We start from the raw sequence: 16,441 nt of genomic DNA, 5'->3' as shown, positions 1-16,441 counted from the left end.
CTATGAAGTGGTAGACTGTTCTTCAAATGCTAGCATGAAGTCATTAGTCTGTGTGCATCACTTCCTTGAGCCTATCTTTATGCTGTAGTGGTTAAAGTATTTGGGCTCTCCCACTGGGGTGTTATATAGAACTAAACTTGTGCTTGTGGAGGGTCTTGCTCACTCACCTACAAAACACAAGATACCCATGAAAAAGGTCAAATGTACAGAGATCTGGCATCCATTTCACAACTTGGAAGACATAGTCTTCAGCATATGTAATACATACAACTTGCCAGAAAGCAAAAAGGAAATGATTGCATTTGAGTACAATGCATTCTTCAACAATAGCTCAATGTGTATGAAATTGGAGTCTGCTGGACATATATGTCAACTAAATAAGTCAACAGTGTTTACGTGCCGTTAGCATTCTATAAAGCCAAGTTAATGTTATATGTAAATATCCTTGGGAATCTTAATTTCTTAAAAATGTAAATAGTGTTAGTATGAAGTACTCTGAGTCTGCAAACTATCGAAATAAATGCTGTATGATACAATATGTGGTTTCTATAGCATTCCATATGAATGCTAACGGTCTTGATCTTGCATTGAGCATAGAATTAATTTCAGTTTATTTCATTTCAGCATTCTAGGAGAGAATGGATCTTTTAAATAGTTTGAAATCAAGAAGGTTCAGTATATAACAGTTTGCATTCAGAATAATTTGCAGATTTCGCTTTATTCAAAAAGCTATGTTGGGAATTTCCAATTACATAGCAGGGCTTACCTTCCTGCCACACTCTGAAGGCACTTCCAGATAGTGAGGGAGGGGGTCGTAAGGTACATTTTCCCCACCTGCCAAAGATGATGGTGTGTGTGTGTGTGTGTGTTAAGTGTAACTGTCCCAAGGAGCAGTTGCATATGTACTCGAGTTTCTTTGGATTAATCAGGAAAAAATTATTCCCTCTGATTACAATCCCATGTGGTTGAGTGCCAGTGAGATTTGATCTAAAACTGGGCTGCTGAGAAAATAGAGGGAGATGTCAGTTTGCTTGAGTGAACTCTGCAGTATACAATATAAAACATTTTCAAAAGGCTCCAAAGGGAGAAACTCCATTCTCAAATAGCCAAATGAGGTGAACCTTCAGTGGCCTCCAGGACCCTAAAAATATTGAGTGTCACTTGGAAAAAACAAATAAAAAACTAGCGGAAGAGTGAGTTGATCCCCTTTCTGCTTATAATACCTTGAAGTATGCTATAGCTGACTGGAACCCTGTACAGGAGATCTCCTGTCATGGGGTAAGGATGTGCTGCAACATTTTATTGCCAGCCCCACTTGTTACTTAAAATTCTGAAATGGAGATTTCCTTAGCTGAACAGCAGGACAGCATAATTTGCTGCGATTACAGGAATTCAGTTTTATGCATGGTAATATTTTTATGAAACTTTTAAACTTTGCTAATCTACAATGTGCTTTCCTTTTGTTTAGAGGAAGCAAATGTTGAGGAATGACGTCCAAGTGCATAAGCACACAGACATTTTGGAGGTCCTCAAGGAAAATTTCCTCAACCAGGATAGGTTGTGTAGCTCCAAATAAACCAGGATGTGTTGAATTGAGTGTGTACATTAGGGATAGGCAATGTGGTGCCCTCCTGCAGATGTTTTTGGACTACAGATCCCATCATCCCAACATGCTGGCTGGCACTGATGGAAGTTATAGTCCAACACTGTCTGGCTACCCCTCGTCTACTTTTTCAGTTGTGGACAAGGGCATCTTATGACAAATACATGTTTTTGAAAGGACTGGTGTGATTAAGTGCATACACTCTATGAATCATTAATAAAGGCTGGCAATCATTGTGAAAGGAGAAAAAACATTTTGTGAGGCTGTCGGAAACAAATGATATGAAGCTGCCATTGCATTGTGCCGTTGCACAAGTTTTAAGCTGGAAATGTCTGTATCAAATATCTGCCCAACCATGAACTCACTGGTTAACCTTCGCTGCTACTCTTAGATAAACCCCATCACCTGTAAATATGCCCTACTGCAGAGTGTTGCTTTAAAGATGGCTGAGGAAATGTAACTGAAATGCTATGAGCACTTAAAAACTATGTATTGGAGTTCTTACATATATAGAAGTGGTGCTGATTCTAATTGAAAGTATGTGTGCTGACAATTCTGCAGAGATTTGATGCTGAACATGCATTTCTTTTGGCTTAAGAGGCCATGTTTCCTGCAGATGGGCGATAAAGTTTTCAGCCTTTGCTATCGGATTTAGCTAATTCTGCTAACAAAATAACAGTCAGTAGCTTAAATATTCAACCAGTGTACCATTATAAGAATGTTTGTGTATGTTACAGTTGTGTCCATTTTTACTAAGAGGTCTCCCAATTTTCTAAGCCCTGACCCTGTAACCACTCTCCATGTTTTGCCTTTTGTAGGGAGATCCTAGTGTTACCTTTACAAATGTTATTACCAATTGTAAGTTGCTGTCTCTGTTACTGAGCCTGTTTAATTTGTAAGTTTCACTGGGATGAACAGCACTTACTCCCAAGTATGTGTGCATATGTATGAGTTGAGAACAAAGTATTACTAGCATTGGCTGATGTTCAGTATTCAAGTGAAGTATGCTGGAATTGATGGATTGCCTTAATTAGTCTGTTTTCTTTCAGTATTTTGATGCAACTGCCACTGAAAATTGACCTCCCACTTGACCTCAAACAGTTAAACAACAACAACAAAAATAAATAAAAAATCCATTAAGCATGATTTTATCATAAATTTGTTTACATCCACTATGCCTTTCTTGTCCTTGACTGTTCTCCTATTCTAATTCTATTGCATATTCACAAAAAGAGTATTCCTGGAAAAAAACCTGCAGGGTCATTTTTATGCCTAAACATTTCACAGCCAACATTTTCTAAACCAACTGCAAAATGAATGAGTGTTCATTAAGCAATTAGCGTTTCCTTCCTCTAATCCTCCATGAAACGCTCTGAAAGGTTTGCTGGGAGTTACCAAAAATTGTGGTCCGAGTTGTACGGGGCTGCAGTTGGAGATGAAATTATTTCCCCAAAGTGGGTGGAAGAGTCATGCTCTCATGTGGGGTGGGATTTTCCTGCTCTGTTTGGGGTGATTCATTTCCTCCCAACTATAGTACTGTCCCAACTCCTCCCAAAAGATGGTGAGTCTCCTCAACCTCCTGGAAGGACTTTTAGGGAAGTAGTAATTATGCAATCTAAGTAAGCTGAAGCACAACAATGGTGTGGGGGGGGGGGAGAGAGAGAGACATACTCCATATTTTGGAAAATGCTCTGTCTGTTCTCTAGAGGTTTGGGTGCTTTTTGATATATTGTTGCCAAACTTTGTGTGAGGGTTCCTGAGGTGCAGGCAGTAGTCCTTGTCCATGTTTGGACACCGACCGTTATTTTGAACCAAGATGGTAGACACCAACATCAGCTTGGTGTGACTTTGCCCATTTTTGGCATGGGTTTGGTTGCCTCTCTTGATGCTGTTGCCAGATTTGGCACAAGGGTTCTTGAGGTTGGATGGCAGACTTCAACATTGTTTGGACATGAGGTGTTGTTTCGAATCAACAAGGCAGACTGTGCCCACACTTGGGACGAGGATTCCTGAGTTAAGGGTCTGTGTTGACATTTGGATGCCAGGCACCATTTTGAATCAAGATGGTGAACCAAAACGTGACTAGTGTGTGACCGAACCCATTTTTGGGTATACATTTGGCCGCCACATGAGATATTGTCACTAACCCAGTGCAAGGGCTCCTGAGCTAGGAGTGGCAGTCTTTGTCAGTGTTTGGATGCCTGACATCTTGATTCAAGGTGACAATCCAAAACATGACTTTGGCATAACTTCACCTGTTTTTTGGCACTGGTTTAGTCATCCGTCAATATATTGTCACCAAACTCAGTACAAGCGTTCCTGAGGTGGTGGGGGGTTTTTTTGTTTGTTTGCTTTTGTTTTTTGTTTTTTGTTTTTTTTGAGGTTTGGATGGCAGGTACGATTTTGAATCAATATGGTGGACCAATATTTGACTTCGGTGTGATTTCACCCAAATTTTTGTGTGACAGGCACAAACTCACAAAGTACAGAATCCATTTTAAAATCACAACAGTTTCTGCTTTCTAAAAATTCCCAGGCACTCCCTGCTTCCCTGCTCTCTCTCTCTCTGTGTGTGTGTGTGTGTGTGTGTAACATCAGCTTGTGTACTATCATAATAAAGGAGCCGTGCCTTAACTTGTGTGAGAGCTTTCTCACTCTGGTAGGCAATTGCTAAGAGATCCTGATGGCGACATCACTTGGCAAATGTTTTGGATATTATTCAAGATATGACATCATGCTCCTTTAGGGTTTTCCACATAAAATGAGCACTCCAAAGAAAACACAAAAATTGAGGCTTAATCTAAAATCTATTATTGCATTCTCTAAGGTCTCATTAGCCACCTCTGTTTTTCCTTTCCAGACAGATATTGGTTACCAATAATAATTGTAAACTGTTTCCAACTATTAAAACAACAACAAATTTTAATTAGATAATCCACTACTTCTAAAAGCTTGTATATTTGCTGTCTTTCTTTGCAGTTTTGTACTGATTTGTTTGCAGATGATGCAGCATTCTGTTACATTTAATCAAAACCATTCCCCCCTGCCCCATTCCTAGCCTTTACATTTGATGATTTTTCTGCTGCTCTGTCTTTTCTGTGTAGTGATTTGGAGATCTGTACTTGTATTTGGAAAAGTGCGCTCAAAAACCCAGCTTTGAATTTTGACTCTTCCAGTATCAGCATCGCATAAACTTGTGCATGGGCAGAGTGCCTACTATCTTTTTTTTTAAAAAAGCTCCTTCTTTTATTTATGCCTCATGCCCATGCCCAGTTGTATTTATTTATAATTTTGTATTAATTTAGAACAAGATCAGCAACAAAGTATTTTTGAATTTTATTCCGTAAATATTTGAGTACTTTGAGAGAGAGCCTGTGAGCTTTCTACAGCAGACGTTAAAGGAAAAAGGTGTAGCAGGAAGGGTGAATGTTGCAAATGGTGCCAGGATACATGAAACATGAGGTTATGCCGGCAAAGAGAGGAAGTATTATCTTGTATGCATCATATGAGGTTAGAATGGGCTTGACGTTCTCACACCCAGACATTTCCATCTGGAAGCTGTTCTGAGCAATGGGATACAGAGACCATGTTCTCATACTTTTGAGAATCAAGTGTAGCTGTCCGGGGAATAGGAAATGTGACCGTAATATTTTCCTCTTCTCTTTGGGGGATTTTTCTTCTTCTTTTTTTTACAATTAATTACTGTTTTGAAATATAGGCAATTTTATAAAATGACAAAAACACCATTTTTGTCTCTTCTCATGTGAGTTGGTGAGGAACCATTGTATCTGAATCCATAAAGAGATTTCCTCAGTATATTTGGTTAGCTTCGTCTCCTGCTGCATATTTTAGGCTGCCTTCATTTTCCTTATTGCTTATGTTCTACAGATGAATTTTGCTGCAGTCCTCAAAGCACTGTCTGCTGCTCTGAGCATGCATTGTAAATAATAATAATAATGCAGCAATACAGTACAGTGGTACCTTGAGTTACATACGCTTCAGGTTACAGACTCCGCTAATCCAGAAATAGTACCTCAGGTTAAGAACTTTGCTTCAGGATGAGAACAGAAATCGTGCTCCAGCAGTGCAGCGGCAGCAGGAGGCCACTGTATATGGTTGGACTGAATCCACAACATGGTTCCTGCCACAAAATCCTGTTGCAGAGACAGCTGAGCTGGCCCCTGCACCGTGCTATATAACACAGGCCTAGGTGGACCTTCACTTTGATCTTGTAGGGCTCATATAATGTTTTTATGACCCAGGCTGATGCATGACTGCAACAGTCCACAAGACCGTCTTTTACTGTCTACGCAGTCTTTGGAATATTTTTGGTCTGGTTTTCACCCTAGATGCTTCCACTGGACTCAAAAGAAGGATGCAGTCCTCTATGTATATCATAGATATACTGGTTCCAAATACGTTGCAGTTGATACTGTGTTCTAACTTCTCCGTTTGGGGTCGTGTTGTGTATTACTGTAAATATATGAGTTACTAGGCTTACTAGAATTTGATTCTTAACATATTTAAACTCTTGTACAGTCCTTCTCACTAAGAAACGTTGTTGCTGGATTGACATGGGAGGCCATTTCTGTGTCATTGAATTCCCTTTCTACTTCTGTAACATATATAGGGCAAAAAGCCTCATTGTTGAAGTAAGTGATGTGTTCTCTTCCTATAACAGCTGCATGGGTGGGACCTATATCATTCAAATGACCCACAAGACAATGATTCCATGGATGTAACTGGAGAGGCAAAACCTACCAACAACATAAATGTGATTGCCACATCACTAGCATCATGTGTGAATTGGACTTGAAATATAAGTTTTTGTGACTGGCAGGAGACCTTAAAGACTTGTTCGGGTTATATCAACATTTACTACAAATTTATCTCTCTGCCTTTGCACTACCAAAAGAAGAAGAAGATAATTCTCAAGAAAAATCAGAAGAGGCCTTTTCCACAAAGAGGAAGGAAATATGGCAGATGGGGAAGTACAAAGGGGGGGGGGGGGAGAGATACATTTCTAGGATGATATTAAAAGGCTAGCAGGCTCTATTAACTTTACCGCATTATGTCATGAAAGGTCATACAGTACATACCCCATAACATGTTCTTGATGTGTTCAAATGTTGGATACAAATCAGGAGTATATTTTTTAAAGGTACTTACAAAGTACTAAGATTTTGAAGTCTACTTGGTAGCTTTAAATATGTCCTACCTTTCTTGTTCTTGTTCCAGTAAATTGGTAAACTCATCGCTTTTCTCCATGTACTCTGCATGTTTCCTCTTTTCCTCTTCCAGATCGTACAGGGTTTGCCTGTGAGATTTTTCTACCATTAAGAGCTGTTCCAGCATCCGCCTGTGAGTTTCTTTATGCTTCTCAGCAACTTTGTCAAGCTGAAAAGAATAACACAGTACTGTGATTTCCTTCATTTCTGTAGGGGTTTTTGTGTGTGTGGGGGGGGGAGAACAGTCATTTTAATTATTGATTTTGCCAGGAAGTAACATTAGTAATATCTATGGGGGGATTAAATTGGTACAGGCCTTATCCTAAAGAATGTATTACTCAGCTTCCATTGTGTTAATTTAGGGATTCTTAAAGGGCAAGAAGATGTGATGAAGAGCACAGGCCTTCAGGTTTCTGTCTGGTTCTGATAAATCCCCCTACCAGCGACGTACTCAAGTCAGGATTATGACCTTCCTCTATTCCCTCATTTGAGAACCCAGTGAGACTCCCTGTAGGTTGTGCCACCTTACTTTTTAGTTCTTGATCTTACTGATGACACCTGATATTGGTGAGGCGCATTAGTACTTTCTGATTTGGTTCCCAGTGTGCTTTTGTACGAACATGATTTATTCAAATGTTTTGTCTTATTTGGAAACTTCCCTTCCCCTTTTGGCTCGGTGCTTAATTGATGGAGTGCTCTTTGTCTAGCTGTGATGCATATTAACTTTTTGTTCAGTCTAGGAAGGCAAGAGGCCCGGTTCCATGTAATTATTAGTTTCAGCTTCCCTATGAAGTGATGAAAGTTCTTTGCTGCTGCTGCTGCTGCTGCTGCTGTTATACTAATGAACTGAACAAGAGCCTAATGAAGGGAAATATAAAAACAGAACAGATTTCTCTTATTCTTTAGTATTTTGCCAGAGCTGGAAGCCCTTTGACCAAGATAGTCTAGACTTCATACTTTTGTCAGAAGGTCTGTCTCGGTGGGATTTTTCTGATCTGCAACAGATATTTTGTTGGTTTTTTTTCTCTCTACATACAAAACTACCTTTCTGATAAATTTGTCTGCAATCAGTCATAAATTTGTGAGGCCAGAGTGAATTCTTTAAAAAAAAATCAGGCCAAAGTAGTTGATTATTTTTTATTTATGTTGGCATTTGTACAGCTCTTCAGTGACGCATGTAATTCATGGCCTTGCATGGTAGTTAAGGGCTACAGCGCAAGCACAGTACTGTTTTAAACTTGCTGTTGGTGGTTCAGTGCCAGAGAGTTAAAGATAGTTCAAGAGTAGCTGTTTCCCAGGAGAAAGAAGGCAAGGAGAGGATGGTTTTCATAAAACCTAGCTAAATCAATCTTACTTTAGTTGCATGTAACTTGTTGCATGCAACTAGTGACCCCAGGAGGGGATGTGTATCCATATTTGCACCAGAAGCTCAGTTTATATCAGTTATATTGGGATTCAGATGAGAGTCATGATATCAAGGAAGATGTATATCTACAGTCGTGGGTTCAGCAGTCTGCTTAAGTGCACAGATCTCCCCTGCTACTTTAAGATGAATGTTTAATTTTGAAAGTGCTGTGTTACACATGTTAACTTAAGTTATTCTCATTGTCCAGGTAAATGACGACTAATCTGCTATAACTACTCTAAGCTTGTCATGCATAAGGAATAATATGGCAAAATATGGAAATAAGAACCTAAATGGTTTTTAACCATATCATTCTCCATCTCAGTAAATGTGTTTCTTACATACTGTATCTAAACATGGCCCTGTTAGTTCTCATACCACTCCCAGAACATGAGCCCGAATCTTGGGGGTTGATACCATGAACGTAGGCAAATATTTAAACCACCCATTAAGAGTGCTTTTGTCTTGTCTGGATTGAGCTTCAGTTTATTGGCCCTCATCCAGTCCATTGTCATTTCCAGGCTATGATTTATTACTCCCACTGCCTCACCTGTGCTAGATGAAAAGGAACGCAGGGTGTCATCTTCATACTGATGACACCACAGCCAAATCTCAAAATGACCTCACTCCAGTTGCATGTATATGATTAAAGGGGGGGGGGGTAAAATAGAACTCTGCAGAGACTCTGAGGCATAAATGTCAAGCAGCAGAGCAAAAATCCTCAAGCACCATCTTCTGGAATCAGCACCAAGACATGAGTGGAGCCACTAAGAAGCAATACCCCCAACACTGAACTTGCACAGCCTCTCCAAAAGGGTTGTATGGTCAAGACTATCAAAAGCTATTGAGAGGTCCAAAAGAACAAAGTTGCACTTTCCCATCTCTCTCCCAGCAAATGTCATCTTTCTATGTGTCCAATCTGGTTTCTATGCCAAATCCTGCTTTGAAGTCTGACTGGAATGGATTTAGATAATTAGTTTCATCCAAAATGTGCTTGGAGTTGGCTGGCAATCACCTACTTGATCACCTGTCCCAAGGCAATTTTATCTTCAAATGCTTGCTACTGAGGGATCCTTTACATCTCCTGTTGGACAAAATCGTAGGAGCCCCTAAACCACACAAAAGCTCCGCAGGGTTGGCACTGTGAAGAGCAGTGGTGGTAGGGAAATTGCTTACTTATCACCAGAACTGCCACACAGTGGGCTCAGTAGTGACAAAACAATTCGCTACCGGTAAGATGCTGAGGTTTCCCACAGAAATGAAGCTCCCCCCTGCCTCCCTCTGGCAACATAACTTGACTGTATGTCCTTTAGTCTCTTAGGACAGTTTCATGTGACATCATATCCTGTGCACATATATGGTAAATGCGGCAGTGGTTGGTGGGTCAACACCCACCAGTTGTGGCTTGAGTGAATTGGTCTTTATGAAACGATAGCTTGAGTTGTTGTTGCCAAAGAGAAATGAGCTAAACTGGCAACAAGTGAGATGAAGTTCTTAATGATTTCAAAACCAGGTTGTCTGCTTCTCTTAATACTTCATTATAGGAGTGAAGAAAGCTGCACATATTTGTCCTCTTGGAAATGCGTATACTTGTCCCAAGTATAGAACTGGAACCAAGATGCACATAGGATAAGCTTGGCAATTCTCAACTGGCAAAGCTGTCACATTGTTGGCAGCATCTTAGGGACTGCTCCTGAGAAACCAGCAATTAGAATAGCAGGGACTGTGAGAGCCAGGCAATGAGGTACATTGACAGAATTAGTGTGGGGAAGTCACATAGTAATTTGCTTCTTCCTGGCACTCCAGCTGTAACTGGTGCTGGTGGCCCTTTCTCTCTCTTTTATTTATTTCATAAATATGTAACATTAGAAACAAATGAATGTACAGTTTATCTTTTCCAAATTCTATTTAAAGTTACAGTGTTCTGCAAAATGTTCTGCATGGTGTTTATCAGTTTCTTCCGTTTCCAGGACTCCAGTCAGTGTGAGGGATCTGTACCATTTTTTACTATTTTCAGAATGTTTTTCTTTGCCTTTGATATTGCCAAGGAAAGTGGCGCTAGAAACTCATTTGCTGCCATGTAACGTTAGGAAGAAAACATTTGTATAATGTATGCAAGCTAGAAGTCCAAATTATGTTTTGGAAATTTGTTCCTTCCTTGGATCATTTCCTTTTGTGCTCAGAGCTTCTATGACCTAATACCCTACAGTGTTTTGAAAAGGCATTGACCTCTGCACCTGAACTTCAAGAGATTTGGATCATAACTAGAGGGTTAAGGCTTCAAGATCTGGAAATGCATTCTAACCTTTTTGTGTGACATTGGTTGCGTATGTGAAATGAACTTTATCGTATGTTTCTTTCTGAAGTCTGGAAAGTACCCTGTGGAAGAATTCTATTCATGATGTCGTTTATAGTGAGCTGTAATGAGCTGTATACCAGAAGCATGTGTGTTTGAGTGAAGAGGAAAGCATTTAGGAATGCAGATAGATATTGGCTCACATTTTATTACTTTTCATCATTTTCATCATTCATAGTTCTTTAGCAAGCTCCAAATGTAGAGTATCTCTCAATGCTGGATGTTGAAACATCTTTCTAGGGAACTCTACAGTCTAGAGATGCAGTGGTACCTTGGTTCTCAAACTTAATCCACTCTGGGAGTCCGTTCGACTCCCAAAACCGTTTGAAAACCAAGGTGCAGCTTCCGATTGGCTGCAGGAGCTTCCTGCACTCAATCAGAAGCTGCGTTGGACGTTCAGCTTCCGAAAAATGTTCACAAACCAGAACACGTACTTCCAGGTTTGCAGCTTTTGACAACTTCGGTATGCCATTCGAGAACCAAGGTATCACTGTACTAAGCCTGCTTGTTAATATTATTGCTCATCCCAAGAAGTCAGAGGGCTCAGGATGGTTGGTTTAATTCACCTCCTGATTCATCCCTGGAATCAGCAGGCAAATGATTCAATAAGTTAAAGGTAAAGGTACCCCTGCCCGTACGGGCCAGTCTTGACAGACTCTGGGGTTGTGAGCCCATCTCACTTAAGAGGCCAGGGGCCAGCGCTGTCCGGAGACACTTCCGGGTCACGTGGCCAGCGTGACATCGCTGCTCTGGCCAGAGCCAGAGCCAGAGCCGCACACGGAAACGCCGTTTACCTTCCCACTGGTAAGCGGTCCCTATTTATCTACTTGCACCCGGAGGTGCTTTCGAACTGCTAGGTTGGCAGGCGCTGGGACCGAGCAGCGGGAGCGCACCCCGCCGCAGGGATTCGAACCGCCGACCTTTCGATCGGCAAGCCCTAGGCGCTGAGGCTTTAACCCACAGCGCCACCTGCGTCCCAATAAGTTACTGTCCCAAAATAAGTAGTTTGTGTAGACAGAACAGGAGTGGTACTGGTGATGATGATGCACAGAAACATTCTACAATGGATATCAGTGGGTTGACCAACCTACCAACTTCCTTCCCCTGGAAGCATATCCAATCCAAACAAAACACTAAGAAAAAAGGTATGTTACATCAAGGGTGAGAGGAAGAGAAACAAAAGAGGAAGGGTTTTGGTTAAAATGGGTAAAGCAGGTCTTAAAATGAGGGGAGCAGGTCTTCAGAAGTGTGGCATAATATATGGACGATTCCTTAGCCCATGATTCACCAGTGTGGTGCCTTCAAGCACACATGTGCCCACAGAAGCCTTGCATGGTGCCCACAGTTTCATCCCCTGCTGAAATTAGGCTTGAAAGAAGCCTGTATTAGCAAGTGGAGGCCTTTACCTCCCAAGCTCGGGCGGGGGGTGGATTTCAGGGAGGTTATAGCTGGGCTGGGAAGAGTTGCAGTGCATTTGTTCACAAGGGTTCTTCTGGTTTACAAACAGTTCCCAAAGTTCAGTGATAAGAGTCCACAGTTGTTGGTTTAGGAATCTAACTGCGGGCTTCGGGATTCGTTGACTACTTAGACGTTTTACCATTTGACAGTTAGGTTTGCCTTCATCTCGCTTGGAAGTTAAAGGATGCTTTCAAAGCAGAAGTGTGTGTCAGTTTCGTAGTGGAGATTTAAAGGCTGGCATCTTTAAGCTCTGAGCTCACTGTTTGTAGAATTCAACAAAACAATATTTTGCTTTGCTGGCACTTGCCCTTCACTAGTTAAATCAACGAGACTCATTCCTTTGATTCACTGGGTTGGAGGGCTAATCCCTGCGTTCATACATCCTGCTTTAAAACATGCATCATACATACCTCTCCCATGGGTTTTTCATAGATATCCTCCTGCCATAGTGTAGCCTTGGCTTGTATAGCATCTCGCTGAAGTGCTTCAAGGACCTTTTTTGGAGTAACAAAGCCATATTGCGCTTCAAGTAAAGCCAGGTTAATTTTTTCAGCCTTTAAAACTCCTATGACTTCATCCTGCGCCTGAGAAAACACAGTTACTCCAGTGAGATGAATTCTGGATATCAGCTGCTTGCAACAATGGTATTGAATTAATTCCTGAATTTTTTATTTTATTTTTTAAGGTCATCTTTTCATGCAAGTTGCCTTTACTGCCAGTCCTTTGTCAATTCATCTGGCACGTGAGTGATTGGAAAAGGAAAACTTTGCCTCTTTAAACAGGAGCCGGAAACCTGTTGCCCTCCAGGTGTCATTGGACACTCAACTCTCACCACCTCTGACCATTTGCAATGCCAAGGGCCACCGGTTCCCTATCCTTGTTATAAGACAACAGTAGTAATTTAAAAAAATGTTTCATCCCTTCCCCCCCTCCTTCACCTTTGCCTACCACATTCTTTGTTCTCTTACCTCTGGCTTCTGTTGCCATCCCCTTATCCCAATCAGTCACTTTCCATTTTAGTCAATGCCTGTATCTTCCATATGTTGGCAGTGTGTATGGAAATATGGCCGTAAAAAAAAAGGACTGTCAATCAGCAGTAGGAAATGTGGTGTCTCCCAGATGTTGCTGGAAACAATTTCCCCTGTCCTTTGACCATGCTGGTGGAGACTGATGAGAGTTGTAGCTCAATACGTATGGAGGGTACCACATTGGCTATCATTGGTGGAGATAAGAGGCCCCAACATGCACATCTTAGGGTGGGATGGCCAAACAGATAACGTAATGCTTTATAGTCAAACGCGTGCTTTTTCTTACTGGTCAAGTTTTGTAAGGAAAAGAACGACTTGAAGGTATTGGCAGCTGTTTTCGGAGTTTTGTGTCACTCATTCCTCCTGGGGGAAGCCAAGGAGCAAGGGTACAAAGTCACCCTTTGTTGTTTTAAGTCAAACCAGAAAACCGTCTGCTACTATTGTTACATATACGTGGTTGTGCACTGAAGCCAGCGAGGTACACATTGCAGAGGATGTGACCTTCCGCAGCGTGCATTCCAATAGCATGCAATAATGGCAGCTCTTTAAAACAAGATTAATTGGCCTAGAAGTTGGCAGGGTGACCCGTGTATGTTTGTGATTACCTATACAATACAATACTCCATACACGTGGCCAAGATTTTTTCAAAAATAATTAATGGTATTAAGGATGTTGGATTTCAGGTGGCTTAGATCCCTCAAAGCCCTTAGAAGAAGCAGGCGCTTTAAATTGGCTGATGTAAGATGCTAATAATAATAAAAAAAGGCCTTTTACAGTCATGGCTGGTGGAGACTCTGCTTCTGTATCTTTAGCTGCTTTGACAACACGCAAGCGGAGAGATGGAGTTTATCATTTATTTTGAAAAGAGATAATGAATAGCCCAGGTGAAGCCAAGCTTTTGAAATCCCCTTTGGCTGTAATGAAATAAATGACACATAAAAGTGCTTCGCTTGAGCTGGACTGCACTCTTAAAGTGGAAGGAGCCATAGTTCAGTGGTAGAGTGCCATATGGAAAATCCTAAGTTTTAATCCCGGTATTTCCAGAGTAAAAACACAAAAACCCAGGAATCAGGTAATGGGGACCTTGAAATCAATCAGAGTAGACAATACATGCTGCCAGTCAGAGTGTACAATACTGGCTGGATGAACAAAAAGCATGACGTGGTATAAATCTGCTTCCCATGTTCCTGTGAAGTTGGATGTATAAGTACCTGTATTTCTGAAAAACCCAATTTGTTTGATTGCCTTCCCCCCTTTCCATCTTGACAGGTAGCATTTCACACGGTTCTTTCTTTTAGACTGCAGCCCTATAAACACTTACGTGGGAGCAATTCCTATTGAAGTCGGTGAGACTTAATTATGAGTAGATATGCAGAGGATTGCTCTGTAAATCCCTATAATACATTAACACCGACTTCTTAAAAAAAACACAGTCTGATGTCTTATTTGTCACATGTAAGTTAATATATTCATGTTGTTTTTACATCAGTGATAGCAACAGAGCTCTCAAAATGGGAAGCAAGAGCTGTGTATTTATAATAAAACGAAAAAATATACTGACTTGTAATTCTCCCTCAAGCACGCTCAGAAGAAATAAAAGATCGTCGCGAGAAAGATCTTCTCCCTTTTTGGAATAGTTTCTTTGTTTCTTGTCTGAATCAGGGCTTCTCAGGATAGTGTCTGTTGTTGCTGCAAAGTCCTTTTCTGTTTTTCTCCTCTTCATTTTTACCTTCCCGGTGCCAGGGGTGTCTTCTGTATAAGTGTCACTTGGCATTTTTTGAGAATGTTTTGACTTGGAAGAATGTTCCGTGCTGTTACTTCTGGAACGCATTCCCAAATACCTGGTGAAGGAAGATCAAAAACCAATGGTAACCTAAAGTATCACTAAATATAATAGCCTTGTGGATAACGGAATTGTCTTTTGGTCTGGTACATTCTAGGCAAGGTCTCTTAACCAAGACACATTTTCAGTCAGGCAAGTAAACAGACCATGAGCCTTATCCAGGATACCTTGTAAAAATAGATGGGATGGTAAGATGGAACTCTAACATTTTCTGTGGCTGCTTTTGCAGCCAGTCTTGTTAAATAAAACTGCATCCGAACTGTGAAGATGAGAATTCAATTCGATCTTGAATCTTATCAAAGATTCTAGCAATTTACTTGTATTATGAAGTTGTTATGTTATTACAAAATAAAGTAGTGAAGTACTACACCTGTTTGCATATAGACTGCTTCCAGATGACCTGCATATTGAGGGTACATCCTTATTTGTGTGCAAAAAGTTTGCCAAAAGTCTAGGGAACGTTGGTTGCTTATTTGCACATCCAGCCAGATTTGTGGGGAGGTTATACACAGTGCTATTTTTCCAGAAAAAGAGGTGCCAGAACTCATCATGAAACACCTCCCTCATTCTCTTAGAATGGCAATGGTGCCCAACTAAGAGGTGCCGGAAACTGAGTTCCAGCGAGTTCCAACTAAAAAAAAAAAAGCCCTGGTTATACATTGTTTCAAGAATTTTTTTATTCTATATTTCCCATCATTTTTTAACCATAAAAGTGTGTGTGTGTTTGAGTGTTTGAATTGAGTTTGTTGTACAAGAACACTAAATCCATTTGGATTGAATCCAAACCACAAAATATCAATAACTTAGAAGCGCTCATAAATATCTGAAGAACAGAGAATTTTATACCCAGTGCATGTGACGTGCATGTCCCCTCAGTACAGTCGGAATTGTCTGTTGAGTTGCCATGTAGATCTGTTTGTGGGATTGTGCCTGGGCAGCTGAAGAAATATCCTTGGGATGGACCTGAGGATCTACCTGCAATGCTGGTGTTACATTACAGGAACGTAACCTAGGAAGCTGCTTTCTACCAAGCCAGACCATCTAGCTCCAACACCAGCTCTCTGGTGTTTCAGAAGCCGTTTTCCCTAGCCCTACCTAGAAACGGCAGAGATTGAATGTGACGGCAGCAAGAACATTGTATTACACCTTAAAATGGCTGGTTAAATTGGAGTGGAGCAACATGCTCATTCACCAAGTATATAGCAACTTCTTTTAAAAGAATTGTGAGAAGAAAAGCATTTTTTAAAAACTGGGTGAAGTGGGAACTGGTAGTATATTTTGGAAGGTGTGTGATGAAGAAGACATAAGAAAATTTAAAGCAAGTGATGAGATGAATCAACTTAAAACCAGTGAGTGGGGAAAGAGGCAACTTTTCTCTCTCATATCTGGAGTTCTACATTAGCCTGCTCTTATCTCAGAATATTCCCAGCAATATTCACTTATGGACTGTTTTAGAAAGCTAAGATGATGAGCATTGCAGCTATTGCTTAGTACCCTAACCAGAAAACATGGATGGAAC

The 16,441-nt window shown here is 40.8% G+C and overlaps 2 protein-coding genes across 2 annotated transcripts in view; one reads left to right on the top strand and one right to left on the bottom strand.

The window, feature by feature from the left end:
• FILIP1L (filamin A interacting protein 1 like) overlaps nucleotides 1–16,441 on the bottom strand; it is a 183,505-nt gene that overhangs the window by 51,647 nt on the left and 115,417 nt on the right. Inside the window, exons 2-4 of the mRNA XM_079973377.1 lie at nucleotides 14,641–14,920; nucleotides 12,461–12,634; nucleotides 6,822–7,000 (exon numbers count right to left, since the gene is read on the bottom strand). Coding sequence (XP_079829503.1) covers nucleotides 6,822–7,000; nucleotides 12,461–12,634; nucleotides 14,641–14,920 — 633 coding nt within the window. The remainder of the gene's footprint in view (nucleotides 1–6,821; nucleotides 7,001–12,460; nucleotides 12,635–14,640; nucleotides 14,921–16,441) is intronic.
• CMSS1 (cms1 ribosomal small subunit homolog) overlaps nucleotides 1–16,441 on the top strand; it is a 176,831-nt gene that overhangs the window by 57,198 nt on the left and 103,192 nt on the right. The window lies entirely within an intron of this gene.

The sequence above is a fragment of the Podarcis cretensis genome (assembly GCF_951804945.1).
Source record: "Podarcis cretensis genome assembly, chromosome: 4".
In the NCBI taxonomy this organism is placed as follows: Eukaryota; Metazoa; Chordata; class Lepidosauria; order Squamata; family Lacertidae; genus Podarcis; species Podarcis cretensis.
This window is presented reverse-complemented; position numbering and strand designations above follow the sequence as displayed.